This window comes from Bacillus rossius, chromosome 1 (genome assembly GCF_032445375.1).
Source record: "Bacillus rossius redtenbacheri isolate Brsri chromosome 1, Brsri_v3, whole genome shotgun sequence".
NCBI classification, from domain to species: Eukaryota; Metazoa; Arthropoda; class Insecta; order Phasmatodea; family Bacillidae; genus Bacillus; species Bacillus rossius.
In genome coordinates, this window is record NC_086330.1 from 42551942 (window position 1) to 42569706 (window position 17765).

General features: G+C 36.4%; 2 protein-coding genes across 6 annotated transcripts in view; one reads left to right on the forward strand and one right to left on the reverse strand.

Annotated features, from left to right (window-relative positions):
* LOC134535139 (tRNA modification GTPase GTPBP3, mitochondrial) overlaps positions 1–17765 on the forward strand; it is a 51947-nt gene that overhangs the window by 2944 nt on the left and 31238 nt on the right. For 4 of the 5 annotated variants that reach the window (XM_063374091.1, XM_063374121.1, XM_063374131.1 and 1 more), the window contains exon 3: positions 942–1061. In XM_063374091.1, the coding sequence (XP_063230161.1) occupies positions 942–1061 (120 nt within the window). Of the gene's footprint in view, positions 1–941; positions 1062–17283; positions 17657–17765 lie in introns of those variants that run through there. The other variant, XM_063374111.1, reaches the window with a different exon arrangement.
* Positions 15627–17069, reverse strand: LOC134535154 (transcriptional coactivator YAP1-A). The gene has a single exon (XM_063374144.1). The coding sequence runs from the start codon at positions 16971–16973 to the stop codon at positions 15720–15722; it is 1254 nt and encodes a 417-aa protein (XP_063230214.1). The 5' UTR covers positions 16974–17069; the 3' UTR covers positions 15627–15719.

Consider the following 17765-nt stretch of genomic DNA (forward strand, 5'->3'; position numbering starts at 1 on the left):
GGTCCTCGTAAACTTCATCCGCAAGTTGTTCAAAATCATCCCACTCACCAAAATCCATCACGCTAGCTGCAGAAGAGGTTATGTACGTAGCCTGTATTGTTTACAAAACTAAGCGGCAACAATTTGTTTAGTTTCTTTTCACGAAATTAAATTTGTTTACGCTCTCATTTTAAATTTAATATATGCAAAAATTAACGGGAATTAATACCTTACATAACCTATTCCTTACAACAAAAAAATCCGTACCGGTACTTGAGTCACCTAGATAGTCGACTTCATGAAGTATTACTTATATCAATGAATGAGCATGGCTTATTTGATTATGAATACTTTCGAAACAAGGCAAACTTATTTCATGACTGTGAATTCGTATTGAGCAGTACTTATTTGACGCAGTGCTTCGCAAAGTATTACTTGAAGTAGTCCTAATAAGCAGTGCTCTTTTTGTTCGCTATGAATCTAATGCCATACTTAAGCATGCATATAAGCAGTATGAATTCCGTCCTTAGTTCAGTGTGCTGATTAGAGTTATAGACAGCTGAGGCCTAAGATGAACTCTCTGGTGACCTGTACATGCCTGCGTCATTATTCTTTTTCCTCAAATAAATATATCTTAAAAGAATTTGAGGGACAAATTAGATTGTCATGTGAAATCTGCAAGTTTTTTACATTGTTTTACGTATTGTTGACAGTGAGATAATTAAAGACAAAGACTCAGAACAATGAAAATCCAGGAAATTGGTTACTGTGTTTGGTAAGGAACATTCCAGTATTTGCTTGGGGTAATTTTGGGATACTGTGGGAACAAAAACTATATTAGGATGGTAAGCTGGAATTTCGCACTCTGCTCCTGCGGAATGCAACACCAAGTGCTACTTCACTAAATAACACAGTGAAATAATGTAGTTGCAACGTTCGTTCAAGCTGTGTGTGTGTTTTAGGGCCGCGCAGCTTCACGGGAGAGGATTCATGCGAGTTCCAGGTCCATGGTGGACCTGCAGTTATTACTGCAGTTCTACACGCCCTGGGGAAACTACATGGCTTCCGGCCTGCCGAACCAGGTATTGACTTGAACAAAGGTGGTTCGTGTTGAACACTTCTGGACAGCCTACTAAAAAAGCTACTTCCAAACCATGGCCAATCCTTTCTGCTACTTTCTCAAAGTAACAATAACATCAAAAGGATGTCTTTTGCCCTTTCCTTTGTCATTTAGAACTGTGGGTATAAATATGTTACTGCACGTTAATGTCGTACTCACTCGTAGCTTTTACACCAATTTCTTCCACCCTCATACCACTTTACTCCCTCTCCCCCAACTCTTTGTTATAAAATCTTGATCTGCCTACAACTCTAAACCTCACCATAGCTTAGTTTTTCCCCAAGCTTGGTGGCTTCCCCCTGCAGCCAGCACTTTTCCAGATTCTCCAGCCCCTTTAACAACCATTTTCAGAGGCTTCTTCCCCCCCCCCCCCCTTTTTTTTTTCCCCCATCGCTTTCACCCGGTTACATTCCTCCAACAGTGTCCATTCTTCTACTCACTACTTGTTACTGTTAAATAAGTCATTGAACTTTACTTTGTAGCTGATATAGTTATAAATACATCTTAAGAATTGCACCAGCATGTACAGCAAAATGTGAAAATGTATCATATTGAAAAACAATAAAAAAATACATGAAGGTTTACTTAATCAGAGTTGCTAACTGTATTTCAATACTCCCCCTTAATCCTTTGTCTTTAGACCTAAATCAGTCACACACATAGACCTAAATCAGTCACACACACATTATGTTGTTTTGTGCAGAGTCCTTTAGTGAGGATGTCTGCAACCATTTCTTTTACGGGAAGATAATTGAATACAATTTTTTTTAACTGCATCTTGCACAAAATGAAGATGCAAATATGTTTGGTTCTGTTATGAAGATTGGTATTGTGTACCCACTAATTTTTGTGCACCTTGATTGTCATTCCATATTGTATTTGATTCATTTCTTCCAATCAGTTCCATTAGTAGACCTTTAGTGACAATTGTTTCTTAAGCCGCTTCAGACATTGCCATGTATTCAGTTTACATGCTTATCATAGCAACCAGTCATTACTTCTTGGATTCCCAAGATGTAGCTGCACCAGCCAGAGTAAAAACATAAACAATGTAAGATCGTCTGTCTCCTTTATAATTTGCCCAATCTGCATCCGCAAGTCCAATTATATCAACACTTTTTCTGAGTACAGAGCAGTAATTAGTTCACTGCCCCCTTTAAGTATCTAAGCACACTTCCAATGTTGTTCATTGTATGTACAGTAACACGTTTTTGTTGCGACCCCATTTATTGCGACCACCTCTCTATTACAACCCGATTTCGAGGAACCGTGAAAAAATTGCCGAAAATCCGAAGAAAATCAGACAGAAAATAAGTTTCTTGTGGTGAGTAGCGTGTTACTGCGTTTCTCTTGCCGAGTGCTCTACTGTCGTAGGCAGCGCATATCTAAAAATAGATACCACTTCATGTCGACCGCTGTCAGCGCTTAACAACCCCCATTCCACGTCCCTTTGCCGGCAGGGTGCAGATAAAGGTTTTTGTCGCAACGTGTTTACGTTTAGCTTTTTGCGAGTGTCTAGTGTGGTACACAGTTTAGGCAATGCTACCTGCTGGATTTCTCTTGATTTTGATTACTATCGGTTGACAATACACAGCGACCGACTGGATGCACGCTCGCCTCGACTTGTTTTAACTGCCGCAGCGATGTTTATTTTTACAGCTCAAGCAATTATCTTTTCCTGCGGGTTGACAGAAAAAGGTCGCTTCACCCAGCATAAAAATAAAAGGCTAGGCCACTTATTCTCCACGCAGGAAACACACTGGCTGCCGTCTGTCTCCCTCGCATTTATCTTTCTTCTAACATTCCATGTCTCGCCTCTCGCGCGAGCAATAACGAAGCGACCACGCATTGGGCCGTTTTATGCTTTTTTTGGTGACAGCAGCTTGATTTTATTCGGTATATTCCTTTTCATAGGACCCTTGCTATTAAAATACATTTATATTTAAGTTTTAAAGCTTGTAAACTCCTTGCCAGAGATGACTGAACTCGAACTTGGTGTGAAAAGTGACATATTTTGACTCCTCCCTCACCGCTTTAGTACCCCATTCTTAATAGCCCAATTTTACGGGAGAAGGGAGGGTGAAATTAGAATTTTCTCACTGAAGGTTTTTCAAAGGGGAGCGAAGTTGGGGTGTTATAAGGGAGGACACTAGATGGTTTGTGTGTCTGGGAGGGATGAGCTAGCCTTGAAGAATGTTACCTTGGGGAGGGAGGGGTGAGCTTATGCATCATGAAGCCGCTGCCGCCAGCCAGCCGGGCGAGCTTCGTGTGCGCCCACTCGCGTTGCAGAACCTACAGCTGCCATATTTTTAAAGGAAATGTCCCATTATTTTTTTGTTATTCTTACATGAACATTGTTGGAAATATTAAAGCCGACACAAAAATACGCTGTGTGTTAAAATTAACAGATTTGAATGATCTTTCATTTAGTTTTTTTAAATTTTTTTTCTGATTTTCACATTTTGGTCAAAATGTCCAATTTTTGACGGTTCCCGCAAATGTATTTGTAAAATCACTGCTTCGTTAAATCCGGGGTTCGGGACATCGGGGTTCTAGTGTATTTAACTACGGAAAGCAGAAAACGTACATGTAAACTAACACATATTTTCTTTAGAGGTGGCCTGTAGGGTGACGGACTTGTCATGAAGGTTGAAGTGTGTTTAAAGCAAAGCCGTCTAGCATTGTGAGTGACAGCATCCTGTCATTGTACGGCTGGTTTGTTAGCGAGTAGCGGTTTGGAAAGGGGGGGGGGGGGGGTGTGAAATCAACCGAAAATTTCGGAAAACATCTATTACGACCCCCCCTCTATTACAACCCTATTCCTGGGAACCGTGAGGGGTCGTTTCAGAGAGGTTTGACTGTAGTTTAAATTAAACTGACTCCAAGACATTAGCTGCATGAGCTATGTCTGGCCGAGTGCTCATAGCATGATACATAAGTGAACCTGTCAAATTCAGACTTCTTCTGTTCCAGTATCCACTTTGCAAAGATTAACATTGATATCCAGAGGGGAGGCTGCAGGTTTGTCGTCTGACATTCCAAACTATGTCCGTTGTTCCTCTGTATATTTTCTCTGATCATCATAAATCTCACTCTCTCCATCTTTTCTGATTCTCAGTCCAAGGCAGTACTGGGCTTCTCTGTTTTTAGATTCATTTTACCAGCCACATTGTTGGAGAAGATTAAGCAGTCATGAACATAGGTGGCGATGATCATAACATTTTCACTGTTTTAACTTATTATAAACACATGATCAGACTCTGATCTTTTGTGTCCTCATTCAGTCAATGCATTGTGGAGTTTCTGATTCCAAGCGCTTGATGCTTGCTTCAGTCCATACATTGCATTCTTGAGTAGGCATACTTTACCCTCCTGACCTTAAGTTCTAATCCTTATGGCTGCTCCATACAAACATCCTGATCTAAGTCACCATTGAGAAAGCTGTAGTTACATTTAGGTGGTCAATATCCAAGTTTAATGCAGCAGATAATCCCAATAGAATGCAAATGGTTGAGTGCCTAACAACTGGTGAATATGTCTCTTCAAAAATTTATTCCATTTTCTTAGGAGGGTCCTTTCGCAACTAGGTAGTCCTGCTTTGTGACTAATTATAGCTCCATCTGTATATTTCTTAATTTTGAATACTCACTTGTTCTTTATTATTTATTATTTTATCATTTTTGGGTCCATCCACTAATACCCAAGAATCATTATCAATTAAAGTACTTTACTCCTCCTGCATTGCTACTGGTAATTCTCACTTATGCTTACAGCTAACAAGGCATGTGACATGCATAGAGAGGGTTGCACTAACTATGGATGTTGTGCTTATCGCATGTCGCATGGGGCAGATAGGCAGATCGCTGATTTTCACAAAAAGACCGCAAATAGTCAAAGTAATTTAAAACTGTATGTAATTTAACAGCTTATAGTGATCAGATTGTTTTTAGGTTCTTGTTGATTGCTTTTCATATATTTGGATATCACGAATGCCAGTGTACCCTGTGGCTCTTGCAGTTGCTTTTGATGATGATGATGATAATAATAATAGCAGTAATAATAATAATAGCAGTAATAATAATAATCATCATCAACTGCTTCCAACCTGTGGCCGGATAAAAAAAGTAAAATGCCTTTCATCTTCTTCCGTCCCTCCACCATTCATCATCCTTCACTTTATTCCAGTCTTCTCTCTCCTGCACTCCTTTAATTATCTACTGTTCCCACCTCCTCCATGTTCTTCCTTGGGGTATTCTTTCTGTATACTTAAAACTTCATTATTTTCCTAGGCAGCCTTTCCTTTTTATATTCTCTGGACATGGCCATACGTTCTCATTCTTGCTTTTTCATTGATCTCATTCAAGTTCCTGTTTTCGTGCTCTTGCTTGCACCATTTCATTCTGAATCCTGCCTTTCCTTGTAAGTGGCAACATACTCCACATAAACTTCATTCCTGTTGCTCTGATCTTCCCAGCATCTCTTTTTATCAACAGGTCATATCTCTGCTCGTGACTATGGGCACATGGTAGGTATTGCAAACACCTGCATTTTAATGGTGCCTCCCTCTTCCATGCCAAATCTGTCGCACACGTGTAGAATTTATCCCCTTGTTGTCCTCTTCTTACAATTTTCTCTTTGTTTTTTCCCATCCCTCCAATACACTTCCTAGATACTTGAAGGTTGCTACCTGTTTTAACTCAACACCATCTAATTCAATGCATCTCTGAACTCCATTTTTTCCCCTCATCATGACCATTACTTCACTCTTTTTAGTGATGAATCTCATACCTCACTTCCAGCTGATAGCTGCTCTAGCCATCACCTTCCTTTTTCCCCTAGATCATCAAATCATCAGCAAAGAGCATGGCCTCTTAACTTTCCTTCTCCAATTTTTTCTTCCACTCTCTTCATAATTCTCTCCAACACTATTATAAATAGCAATGGGTACAATACACTACCTTGCATCACTCCATTGGCTTGTTTAGACCACTTTGTCATCCCTCTTCCAGTTCTCATGCTGCTTCTGTTTCCCGTATACATTCTCCTCACACTATCTATTAACTCTTATTTAATCCCAGCATCTGTTTTTCCACACTGTTGTATGCCTTCTCCACATCCAGGAATAACATTACTAGATCTTTCCCAAATTCATATATTTTCTCTGTCAATTGTTTTATGACAAATATCAGGTCTGTGGTAGACCTCTCTTCTCTGAACCCATGGTGCTCCTCATACCATTTTCCTGCCGTACTCTTCCATATCTTCTTTTCCATGATCTTTTCATACTCCTTTGCACAGTAGCACATCAGAGTGATCCCCCTTATACTTCTCACATCTTTTCCTGTCTCCTCTTTCTTAAATACTAGCACTATTGCCCCTTTACTCCAGTACTCTAGTATGCATTTTTCACTCCAAATACACTTCATAATGTTACAAGTAAACATGTTTTTCGCTTCTTCGTCACAGCACTGCAAAACATGATTTATTATTCTTATTTCTCCACTGTGAATCACTTTACAGTTCTACGAACATTGCGAACTGACATCCACCTCTGTGTCAGACTGTCAACTGAACGTAAACAATGTTTTTGCAATAGCATTATATTGCATGAGCAGGTGCCTCACCTCTTGGCAGCCATGTTTTCCGCCTTTAAGATGTTTTGACATAGACAGTAGGCATGTGACAAATAAATTCGAAGTTTGGGGAAATGTAGGTCTTAACGTGAGAAAATATTTGTCTTTAACTTAGGCACCACCATGTGGATGGGCATGTGGACCTGACTGAAGACTCTAATACAGGGTCGTGATGTGGCCTGTTTGGGTGCTAGACTCAATTCCCACTTTGTCCGTACTTGTTCACCCGACCGGCGGGCCGGTATTGCAATACTGGTCGATAGTAATCAGTGGGCTCTCTAGGTATCCCACACGCCTCTGGATAGTTGCATACATGGTCGAGCGGACAAAGTACTTACGTGCATCTGGTAGAAAGGTTTTATTACCATGTACCTTACATGAGGTATACGATAAAAAGCTCAGAACACAATTATAACTGTAAAAACACCAACAGCAATTAACGTTTCGTGTCAAATATCCATCATTAGACTGAAATGTGAAGCAGTCTGCCCCCAGAGTAGGCCTCGAAGAAGAAAGAAAATTTTTTTTAAAATCTTATGAACTAGAGACCTGCAAAATTCGTGAATTCATTCGGTGATAGGTTAGAATTCAAATCATATACCTCTTAGATAATTTTGCTATTGACTTACTGTTCATCTGGACGAATCTCAACCAGTTATAAACCCTCAACCAAAGAAGGATCGAATCACAGACAAACCAGCTGAGATGTCTTACAAGTCAGCAGCCAATGAACTTGCGTTATTTGCCAGAGTGTACAGGGGTATGTGCAGTCTATCCTGAAGGCCATCGAAACCGCGGATTTTGCAGGTCTCTAGCTATGACGTACAGCAGATAAAAACAGATCAGAAGTTACAAACTTTGAGGTCCTCGAGGTGCGGTGGTTGCTTTCTACTCCCAGCAGTGGTAGTGAGAAACTGGGCAGGGATCAAGGTGTTATGGCTGCAGGAAACTTCTAAATTACCATTAGTTCATGAATAACTACATAATGATGATATAACCATAGCAAATCCCTCAAACTGTTTTACTTAAACTACAATAATTTATTATGAATTAATATTATTTATGACTTTGCATGTTTCGTATTTTAGTTCAAAAACTCAACCTCTTAAATTATGGTGTATTCCGAAATGGTTTTGCTTAGTGCTGCTCCATCCTTATACACTTGGGACTTGAATTAAAAGTAAAATTAATAATTATATTAATTAGACATTTAAATATTATGTACGTGGCACAGACTCTAACATGCCCTTTTGTAGTGGTGGAGTGAAATAAATGCATACACACTGCTGGTAAGAGGTTTAAAAGTACATAGCAGATATAGAGGGTGTTGGTGGGCGGGGATGGGGGTGTGGTGTGAGCAAGGCAAGGCATATCAGGCTTAAGGGAGGGTGTAACTCTGGTCGACGTCAAATTTATGATCATCAGGCAAAGTTCGAGCTTTCATTTTAGCCAGAATCTGAAACCAAGGGCATGGACAGGGGGAGGGTATAAAGTTAGATCCCACCCTTCCCCTTAAATTTGGGGAAGACGTACTTTTTGCTTTTATAGTCGCACTTCAAATCATTTTTATAGTTTGTGTTAGTTGTCTTAGATTTAAATTTTAAAAAGTACTTTTCAGGTTGTTAGATTAAGAAAAAATTTTAAAAGACCGTTAAGTACTACTATAAATCTTTGTCACACAATGCCAAAACATATGGTAAAATGGTGAAAATTTACAAGTTTTTATTTTCTTCGTCATTCAAGATGTCTACAGGTCACAAAAAAGTAACAAAACTAAAGAACTGGCCATGAAAATGTCTCGAAATAAACGGTAACAATCTGCAATTCCCACAATTTTAATTTACAGCATTTTAATTTGCTAACTTGCATTTTTTATGCCTTCAATTAAAGTCATGCGCTAAATATGAATAGTTGTGAACTGTCCATTTTAATCATGTGGAAATGATCTCTGATAATCTAGCTTGCTAACTAAAAAATGGACATATTTCTGCTGATAGGTCAGGGAATGTTCAACATTGATGTAAATATTAAATATAATGTACCTTTAAAATCTGCATAAATTGCTGGAAAGCATAAGACTCTATAATGTAAATATAAATTTTCTTAGTACAAATGTGGTTGATCGTACCAAACTAATAAAATATTTACTTTATTTATGATCATCCACAATTGCAAAATTAAAAAGCAAAATATTGAAATTGGAAAATTCTGACATAACTGTGAAGCAGCGAATCTTTGGCTTCCAGTGTTTTAAAGCTTCACCACAATGTGCAGCTTAACATCAGATGCGAAGATTCAAATAAAACTAATCACAAATTTCCTGGTGAAATTCATATGCGTTCATATAAAAGATTTGATTTAATTTGCTTGGTCAAAGCTTCGCACAGGCCTAGTACTATTTGTAGATACACCCTGTAATGCAGCTAGTCACTGCACACGGTTAGCAAAAATTTAATCGCACAGCTCACTAATAAAGATGTATCCGGGTAAGGATCTCATATTCTGGGAAATGTGAGTAGAACAACCAAGTGAGAGTGTTGCCATCCCTTCTCCATGCATTTTAGTCCTTAGGAGTTATATACACATTGGCAAATAAATCTTATTTTTGTAAGGAACCAGTAGCTAAACCATCAATCAATGAAATAAAGAGAAATTCAGTGTTTTTCCTTTTTATTCAGTTTTTGGCTAGATTAATTTAAAGTCACTCACCTAAATGATGATTATTACATAATTTCCTAATACCTATTTTTAAACAGTATTGCTTTACACGCAAATGATAAAAATACAGTAGGCCATACACGGGTCTGAAACAAACTGTGCTACTTCTTTCATCACTCCCATGCTTAGCAAATAAACATATAAAAATGTGTGCCTAAATACATACAGTCCATAACACTATAACAGAGATAATTTTTAACATTATATAAAGTATAATATTAATATCATATGCAATTGTAAAAGACACAACAAGAAAGTAACACAATAAATTCCTATATTGTACCAAGGACATTATCAGTAAATTACCAATAAAGTACTAGTTAGTAACTTGATTATGAAATAACTAATTTTAAAATTATTTATGCTCCAACCTTCAAGTCTTAGTCATGCACACATTAGTCACACTTCAATATTAAAAACTTACCCACATCTAAAATACAAACCTCACAGTTTACAGTATAGTAAAAAAAAAACTGCACACTACCTATGGCACCACATAATTCTCTAAATAATTGGAACATTTTTGACTTTGCTACTCATAACACTTTATTAGTGAAATTAAATTCAAGTAGGTATCAGGACAGATATTTGCTATTTCCATGTAACTAAAATTTTATCATTTATTGCATATTTAAATATCTTTACTAAAGTAAACTAAACTCTAAACAACACATTCTATAATTATATCATGTGTGCACAATTTATATTGCATGTGCATTATGTGGCATCAGTGCAGTACATTAAAAATATCTCTTCCACAAGGTTATGATCACTTGTTAAAATCATCACTTACTTTGAAGTTTTGAACAACTATGAGCAGTTTCAAAGGATGTGCATATTAAGAACTACTGAAAACATGGTAGTTCTGAATATAAATATCATGGTTTGCTCAAAGTGCAATTCAACATTTTAAATATATTTCTTATATAAAATTCTCCAACATACATGCATAAACATAACAAAGTGTTTAAGCTTTCATTATTTATTGCTATACATAATAGTTAACTATTTATTATGCAGTGCACACAATTTATGAGATACATTTATGTATGTTTAGAATAAAATAGACAGATATTGTGGCAGGTATTAAAAAAAAATGTGGGTTGTAAAAAAAAATTAAGAACGATTGTAGTGGACACAGGTTTAGATGACATAATAAACATTAGAGAGAGGCTATAGATAGCACAAGAGAAGTGAGATGTTGAAGAAAAATTCTGCAACTCATGATAGAAATTGGAAGTTATAACCTTCTAAAAAATGAGAGTAAGGGAGGAAATGGAGACGCTCTACCACCAGTTGAAGGGTTCACATTTGGGAGAAAACCAGACTTGTTTCTGTGCTGTGTATGGAGGCAAGGAGGCACTTGAATGGATCCAAATACAAACAGCACACGTAATACAACACATGAAGATACAACATTTTGGAAGAGGTTGCTGGTAGATAATGTGATGGGTTGAGTAAACTTAACAGTCACCAGCAAAGATGGTGCCACAATGTAAAGAAACAGCATGTTGACAATAAATTATGTTCAGACAGTGGCATGGTACAGAGACAGGAAGGTGTTGGCAATTCAATCAACTGCAGGACACACAACAATATTTTTAACTTGGAAAACATTTGACTTGTACTACTAGTTGATCCACTGTTATAATTAGTCAATTAACTTAAACGTATTTTCACAAATTTTCAAATATGGTTCCACTAACAAGGTTCTGTTAGAACTAGTGTGGCTATATGGATGTGGAAGCTAAACTGTCTTTCTCTCTTTCAGAAAATTGCAACATAGATAAATATTTAAAAAAATTCATCATGGAAATTTTTCTTTAGATTTGTTTGGTCAACCTGTGTACATATTTAAAATGGCTATTTACATCTCATAATAGCCAAAATACCAGTGGGAACAATTAAGGCAGTTCAATTTTAAATCACAAATTATGTTTTTTTTTTGTTTATGTGGTGGTTTGATGTAGTATCAATAATTTATACTATAGCACCTGTAAATTATGCATTCCTTGCATTTTGATAAATTCATGCTGCAATTTTATAGGGAGATATAGAGATATACAGACATATGTATTTTAATTTATCTGCTTACTTACCATTCCTGAGAGAAATTAAAAATAGGCAAGGCCATATTGGGATGACTAAAACAACATCCACCAATAAATTATGTTCTATGATACTAAAAATATTACAACCCTGTAAGTTTTTTAAAACATTATTATATAGATTTTAATACTTAAACACTGAAGGATATTGATTTACTTTTAAATAATGGAACATTATATTACCTTGTATTTATGTTATTAAACATTTATAATATTAACTTTCATCTCAGTCATTACATCATTAGTCATAATGGAAATTTAATTGGTAAGATGCACAAAACAGCTTTAGAGATATACTATGTAATTACTCCACAGGCACTAGCAATAACAATGTCATACTGGTGGAGTTTTCAAGTTCCAGGCACATATCACTACTGGATGGGGAAACAAAATTTAATGTGAGGACAACAGAATGGTTTATCACTATCATGTTGCTTCAAGAGCTCAACTGAAAATTGACTGAAAAATATCAGTTATCCAAGGGGTTTAGATCTGCAACTATGGTGTGTTGATGTATACAACTGCACTCTAATTGTAAGCATTTATTACAATATACATATAAACATTCTCTACAATAATCTTTTATAACTAAAATGGCAAAAATTCATAATAGAATCTATGCTAATTTGTCATAAAAAAAATTATTGTAGGCATAGATTCTACTACGAACAGATGGTGCAAATCATGTTTTAATAATCATAAAATTATATGAAACATGTCAAATATATTAATAACTTGGTTTTTCTCAATCAGCAATTTTATGTCAAAAATATTTAGTCCCAGCTTTATTCTGAATTAACATCCTTCAAATGAAAATCCTTCCATACATACAAAACAGTTTCAGTTTGTAGCAACTCTGCTGAATTTCAATTGACATTTGACCAAATGAAAACAGCAAACTATTGTTTGGCTAACATATATAGCTTTGACATATCTAAGATAAATGGCAAACATGCAGATCCACATGATTACCACATCAAATATTAACTGAATGTCACTACCACATCAATGACCATCAATACAGGCCTTGGAAAAAAAAAAATGCCATATACTGTCTTCATCAAATATTCCCCCAATAAACTTTCAGCCATTTGGCTGCCCTGTATTCTGAAATGTAAATGCTACCATTTAACTCCACAAACTTTCACACTTGAAGAAGCTGATCATCCCTGTATTCATTTGGATGAATGTTCCACTCTTTACCAAGAGGTTTACTATTCATTCTGTAAAAATGTATTACAATTACAGTTAACAAGATAATAAGAAAACAAAATAAATACAGGGACACAGCTTTCAATAATGCTTCAAAATCAAAATGAAACTAAAACAATTGACAGTGTTTACAGACCTGTCAAGAACACTTGTTTGCACAGCAGTTGAAGATTGCCAAGCTTTTGACAAAAGAAAAAAAAGGTTTCCTGACAATTGGGTGATGATCATGTGATTGGCAGACATACTGGGGATGGGCAGATGCCATTATTTGTTATGAAATGTATAATTTTATTGCATGTAAATTATTCCTAATAAAATAAATAGGTAGGTACTGCTTCAAACAGTAAGAAACTGCTCACATGCTGCCAACTACTCACAGTTTGGGCACTAATTTTTGTTTTGTTTTTGTTTCTTCATGGCATCCTTCTACAGCTGGAATACAATCATGGACTGCATCCCAACTACTATTTTCTGAATGCAAACAATTACACAGAATACTCCATGCTGACGTTTCAGTAAGATTCCAACTAACTAACTAGTTCAGCTTGATGGCAAAATAATTATTTTTACAACTTTAAAAACTGAAGGCATACTGTACTAATCTTCAGAACATAAATACTTGCACAATGACCGTTTTAAACTTTCTGTGAAAACTATGGTAGAAGTAACATTTAGTTACTGCAGAATATTGAAACATCTTACATTAACATGTGATGTATGTGGAACACACATTTTTAATGGTGCTTTCACTCTGGCTGATCCAAATGCGTGCTTTGTAAAAGATGTGGTAAGTTACCACACACTGTACTAAATGAGTCACGTGCTCAAATTACTGAACGTTACAGTGATTGCAAACATGTTACTTTGGCAAGCTGTTTGCATAAGAACTTGAATACTAGCACTATCCACACACAATTAGAACTTTTTCACATATAAAATGTTCATCTTTCAAAACATGTGCTACATAAATTTAAATGCAAGGTCTAAACCAAGAACACGTAATGCTTTCACAACATAGTGCAGTCTTTGTAAAGAGGTTCATAATTTTATCTGAATGAATCTATATAGTATATATTCATCACTACTCAACAAATTTATTGCCTATGAACCATGTTTCGTGTAAATAAGAGCAGTGAAGTGTTCAGCTCGAGAATGCCAGTCTACCTGCAACTGTACATATAGCTACCTTAAAAGTGTTAAAAATGATCTGGCTATAACAGAAATAGGCTTAAGATTGATCAGTTAAGTGTAGGACTCGATAATGTCCTTGTAAACTACCGTACTACTTACAGTGTTCATAAACGTCAAAGATAAAACAGTAACAACATTTCCATGTTTATGTACAATAGGTTGCCTACTGTTGGTACACAATTTACTATAACACCGTTCAATGCAACTAAGATAGATAATAAGAGATGCAGTGTGCCATTTCATCAGGTGTAATAATTAGTTTGCTATTGCTTCATTCTTTTACTTTAATAAATCTCTACATTATTTCAGTGCAAAAATCTCTTTCATAAAAAACTATATATTTTTTTTTAAGATTAATTCCAATATATATTAGACTGCATACTGAAAGTATATAAATAACTTCCCAGTTAAAAATATCTTGAAACTATTTAACAAGGAAAAACATTTTTACTAATGTTAATTTATCACTTAAAAAACAAAATGCCAATATTTACATCAAATTTCTAAAACCCTTAGTTCAGTTAGTTCTATACACATAAAAATATTCACAATTTGGAGCACAGGAGAAATTGTACTATGTTTGTTACTTATAAAACAACTTGTACCTGTTCCATGAGCATGCTAGTAAACTGTTTGGATAGGCGTACATGATTTACTCTTATTTAAGCATAGTGAATATCCTAAACCATATCATCTTATTGGGACCAACGCCCTTAGGTGGACAGAAATAGCAAAAATTTGACTTGACAACATAATACATGGTACATAACATTCTCAAATTGGCTCTTATTAATGTGTCATATTACCCTAAACATGCAAACAACTTTTTTTCCTTACAAAATCTTGAAGAACAATAATTTTCCTTATTTAAAAATACTTTTTTTATTATTACAAAAATTACCAACTATATTCTATTTCATATAAGTAAATTGCTTTTGAATATTGTTTCATGTTAACCATGCAACTCAAAATATTTTAAACTGGCACACTGCAACTCAAACAAAAAAACAACATTCTGAACCATTTACATATATTGTTGCAAAAGCACACAATATGGCAAAATGCACATAATTTAACTAAAATTCAACACAGCATGCTTATATTCCTAAGTTAAATTCTTAATCAAAATGTAAAACAGTACATAAAATATACAAAACCTGCCATAAGCTAGTAACTTGCGTTTTATGATTAGCTGCAAGAAACAAGTGTTTTTCTGCCTAAGCTCGCTCATTGGTCCATGTAAACATAACTGTAAATATACCTGTAAAAGTATTTTAAAAATTATTTTCACATTCAAAATAAAAGGCACATTTTTATTGCTCTTACATATACCTGGGATAAACAGTGTGCTTTAAGGCACTGGCTCTCTATTATTGTGAGAGTGGACGGGATAAGTATCAGGTGTGCATTGTATGTTCAACACTCAGCTTGAGATTTATTTTTAGTACCAACTCACAATATTTTGCTTTAAACATCATGTTCATGCAAAATTTTGCTATACTTCAGCAGCCTATAGTTAACCAGGTACACAATAATAAAAAAAAATTATGTGTTATCTACTCATCTGTGCAATCACACACATACTTGAAATTAGTACGCCATCATAGGCACTTTTTTATGTTGCAAAGTGTACCTGTTGATCTAATAGCTTAACAAGAACCAACTAGATTAAGTGATGCAGTGAAAAAATCAAACTGCATGTAGAACACAAATGCACTCCCAGAAAATGTATAACATACTGATGATGAGATAGAATGCTTATAGCCACGTAAGTTCATTGTCGAGCTTATTTGGATTGATCAAAGATTCAACATCTTCTAATAAGGCACTTGACAGATCCTCTCCCAGTTGCAGTGATGGGACCAAATCATCTGTGGAATCAATGTTGTCTGTCAGGGCACTGATGTCAGGGGCATCCAGCGAAGCCATATCAGCTGCCGTCCCATCTTCGCTAACCACATCCATGTTGTCATCCAGGCCGGCCAAGAAGTCTTCTGGAGTTTGAGGTAGCGAACAGTTGTTGCCCATTCCCAGTCCACTATCAGCTGACTCTTGTCGCGAGTGGTCCACCAAGCCGGACAAAAATGGATCCATGCCTGCCGAAGTAGCAGTGCCTGGGACGAATGTTGAACTAGCTTGCAGCATCAGCTCTTGCTGACGCATTATTTCCTGTTGGCGTAATTTTAAGCGCTCGCGCTCCATTTGCAGTGATTGGAGCCGCAGTTTCTGTTGCGTGGCTTGAAGTGCTTGTGAGGATAAGGGTGGGTAATTCCAATTACTGTTCTGTGGCAAGCTGCTATTGGCTGGAACTCGCTGAAGGTGCATGGGAATACGTGGATCAAACCACGAACTCGTTCTAGTCTGGTGGTTGATAAAATATACTTCTCCCTCTGGAGTAGTTGCTTGCTCCCAACCATCAGGCAATGGCCCCAAGGCATTTTCCACTATTTTATTCCCTGAAGCTTGCTGCTGAGTCTCTGCAGACAAAGCTTTGCGGGGATCTTCCCATGTTGTGGTTTGACTTATGTGGTTTATAAAATACAGTTGCCCTTCTGGAGTCTTGGCTTGTTCCCATCCTGGAGGTAATGGGCCCAGTTCATCAACTGACAGTATATCATAGCTGCGCTGTTTCATGTGTTGGTGTTTAGTTTGTTGCTGTTGGGCTGAAGCGTACGTCTGCTGTAACGAGGCAGGCGAACTGTGAGCTCTCGGGTGGTTGGCTTGTAACCTACTTGGCGTTGTGGTTGTGGTCGCACCAGTCGAAGTACCAAATGCAGAATCGGCAGAATTCTCGCGACTATGCGATATAGAAGATACGGACGGAGATTTGGAGCCAGTAGAAGGCGGATTGAAAAATGAGTTAGGTAAATTACGCATCCTAAGTGGTACTTGCAAAGGTCTTTTGGAATCTGGCTTTAGAACGCTGTCGAACAAAGCTTGCAGATTTGATTCAGAATCCATTCGAACGACCACTTTACCTTTACGATGATCCGATTCAGATTCTTGAGCCATGTTTATAAATGTTAAAACATGAAAAACTTTCTAAAACTAAAGTAGCCCCAACAACAACTCACTTGCTCGACGTGTTGAAGCGCAGAGTAGCCAACTGCTGTAGGTGTCATTCTACAAAAGTCATTAAAAGTCATTGAAATACTTACAGAAATAATTACAACTTAATATATTTGAGTCCAACAATATACACGATTATATTCCTTATTAACTAGAATATCCTGTTGTCTTTAATTAGTACTGACCTAAAAAAAAACATACTCGTACTGGAAGAATTGTGTTGGTCACAATAATTAGACAATGGCTTGGTAAAGATTGTTTACAAATGTAAAATACTGTTTTTGACGTTGCTGTTGCTGTTAGCTGAAATAGCACAAAGGAATTTAGGTTTACATGATGAGGAAAGTTTAGTGTCTCAATTGAAAAGTTTCTGGCACGATAAAGTATTTAAGTCTTAAGTTAAGTGACATTTACATATAAAACAAATTCAAAGCTTAAGCATATTTGGCGTAAATTAGCAGTGTATACAAAATAAGGATATAAAAATACATCGTTCTCTAGAACAATATGATTGCGGTACAGAAACACGCAAATAAAGTTCTGTGTGTGTTGAAGGCTGTGTTTCATATAGCAGTGAGAATTAGTTCATTTCATTTCAAGAAGCTGAAGAGATGGCAAGTAAAAAGGTGAAAAATTTAACATACGCTTTTGAAAATTAGAGTGGAGAACAGTCTTGGCCGGGCCGTAACGTACTGACATTAAACTTCCCTGTATTTAAAAGAAAAGCCTCTGCTA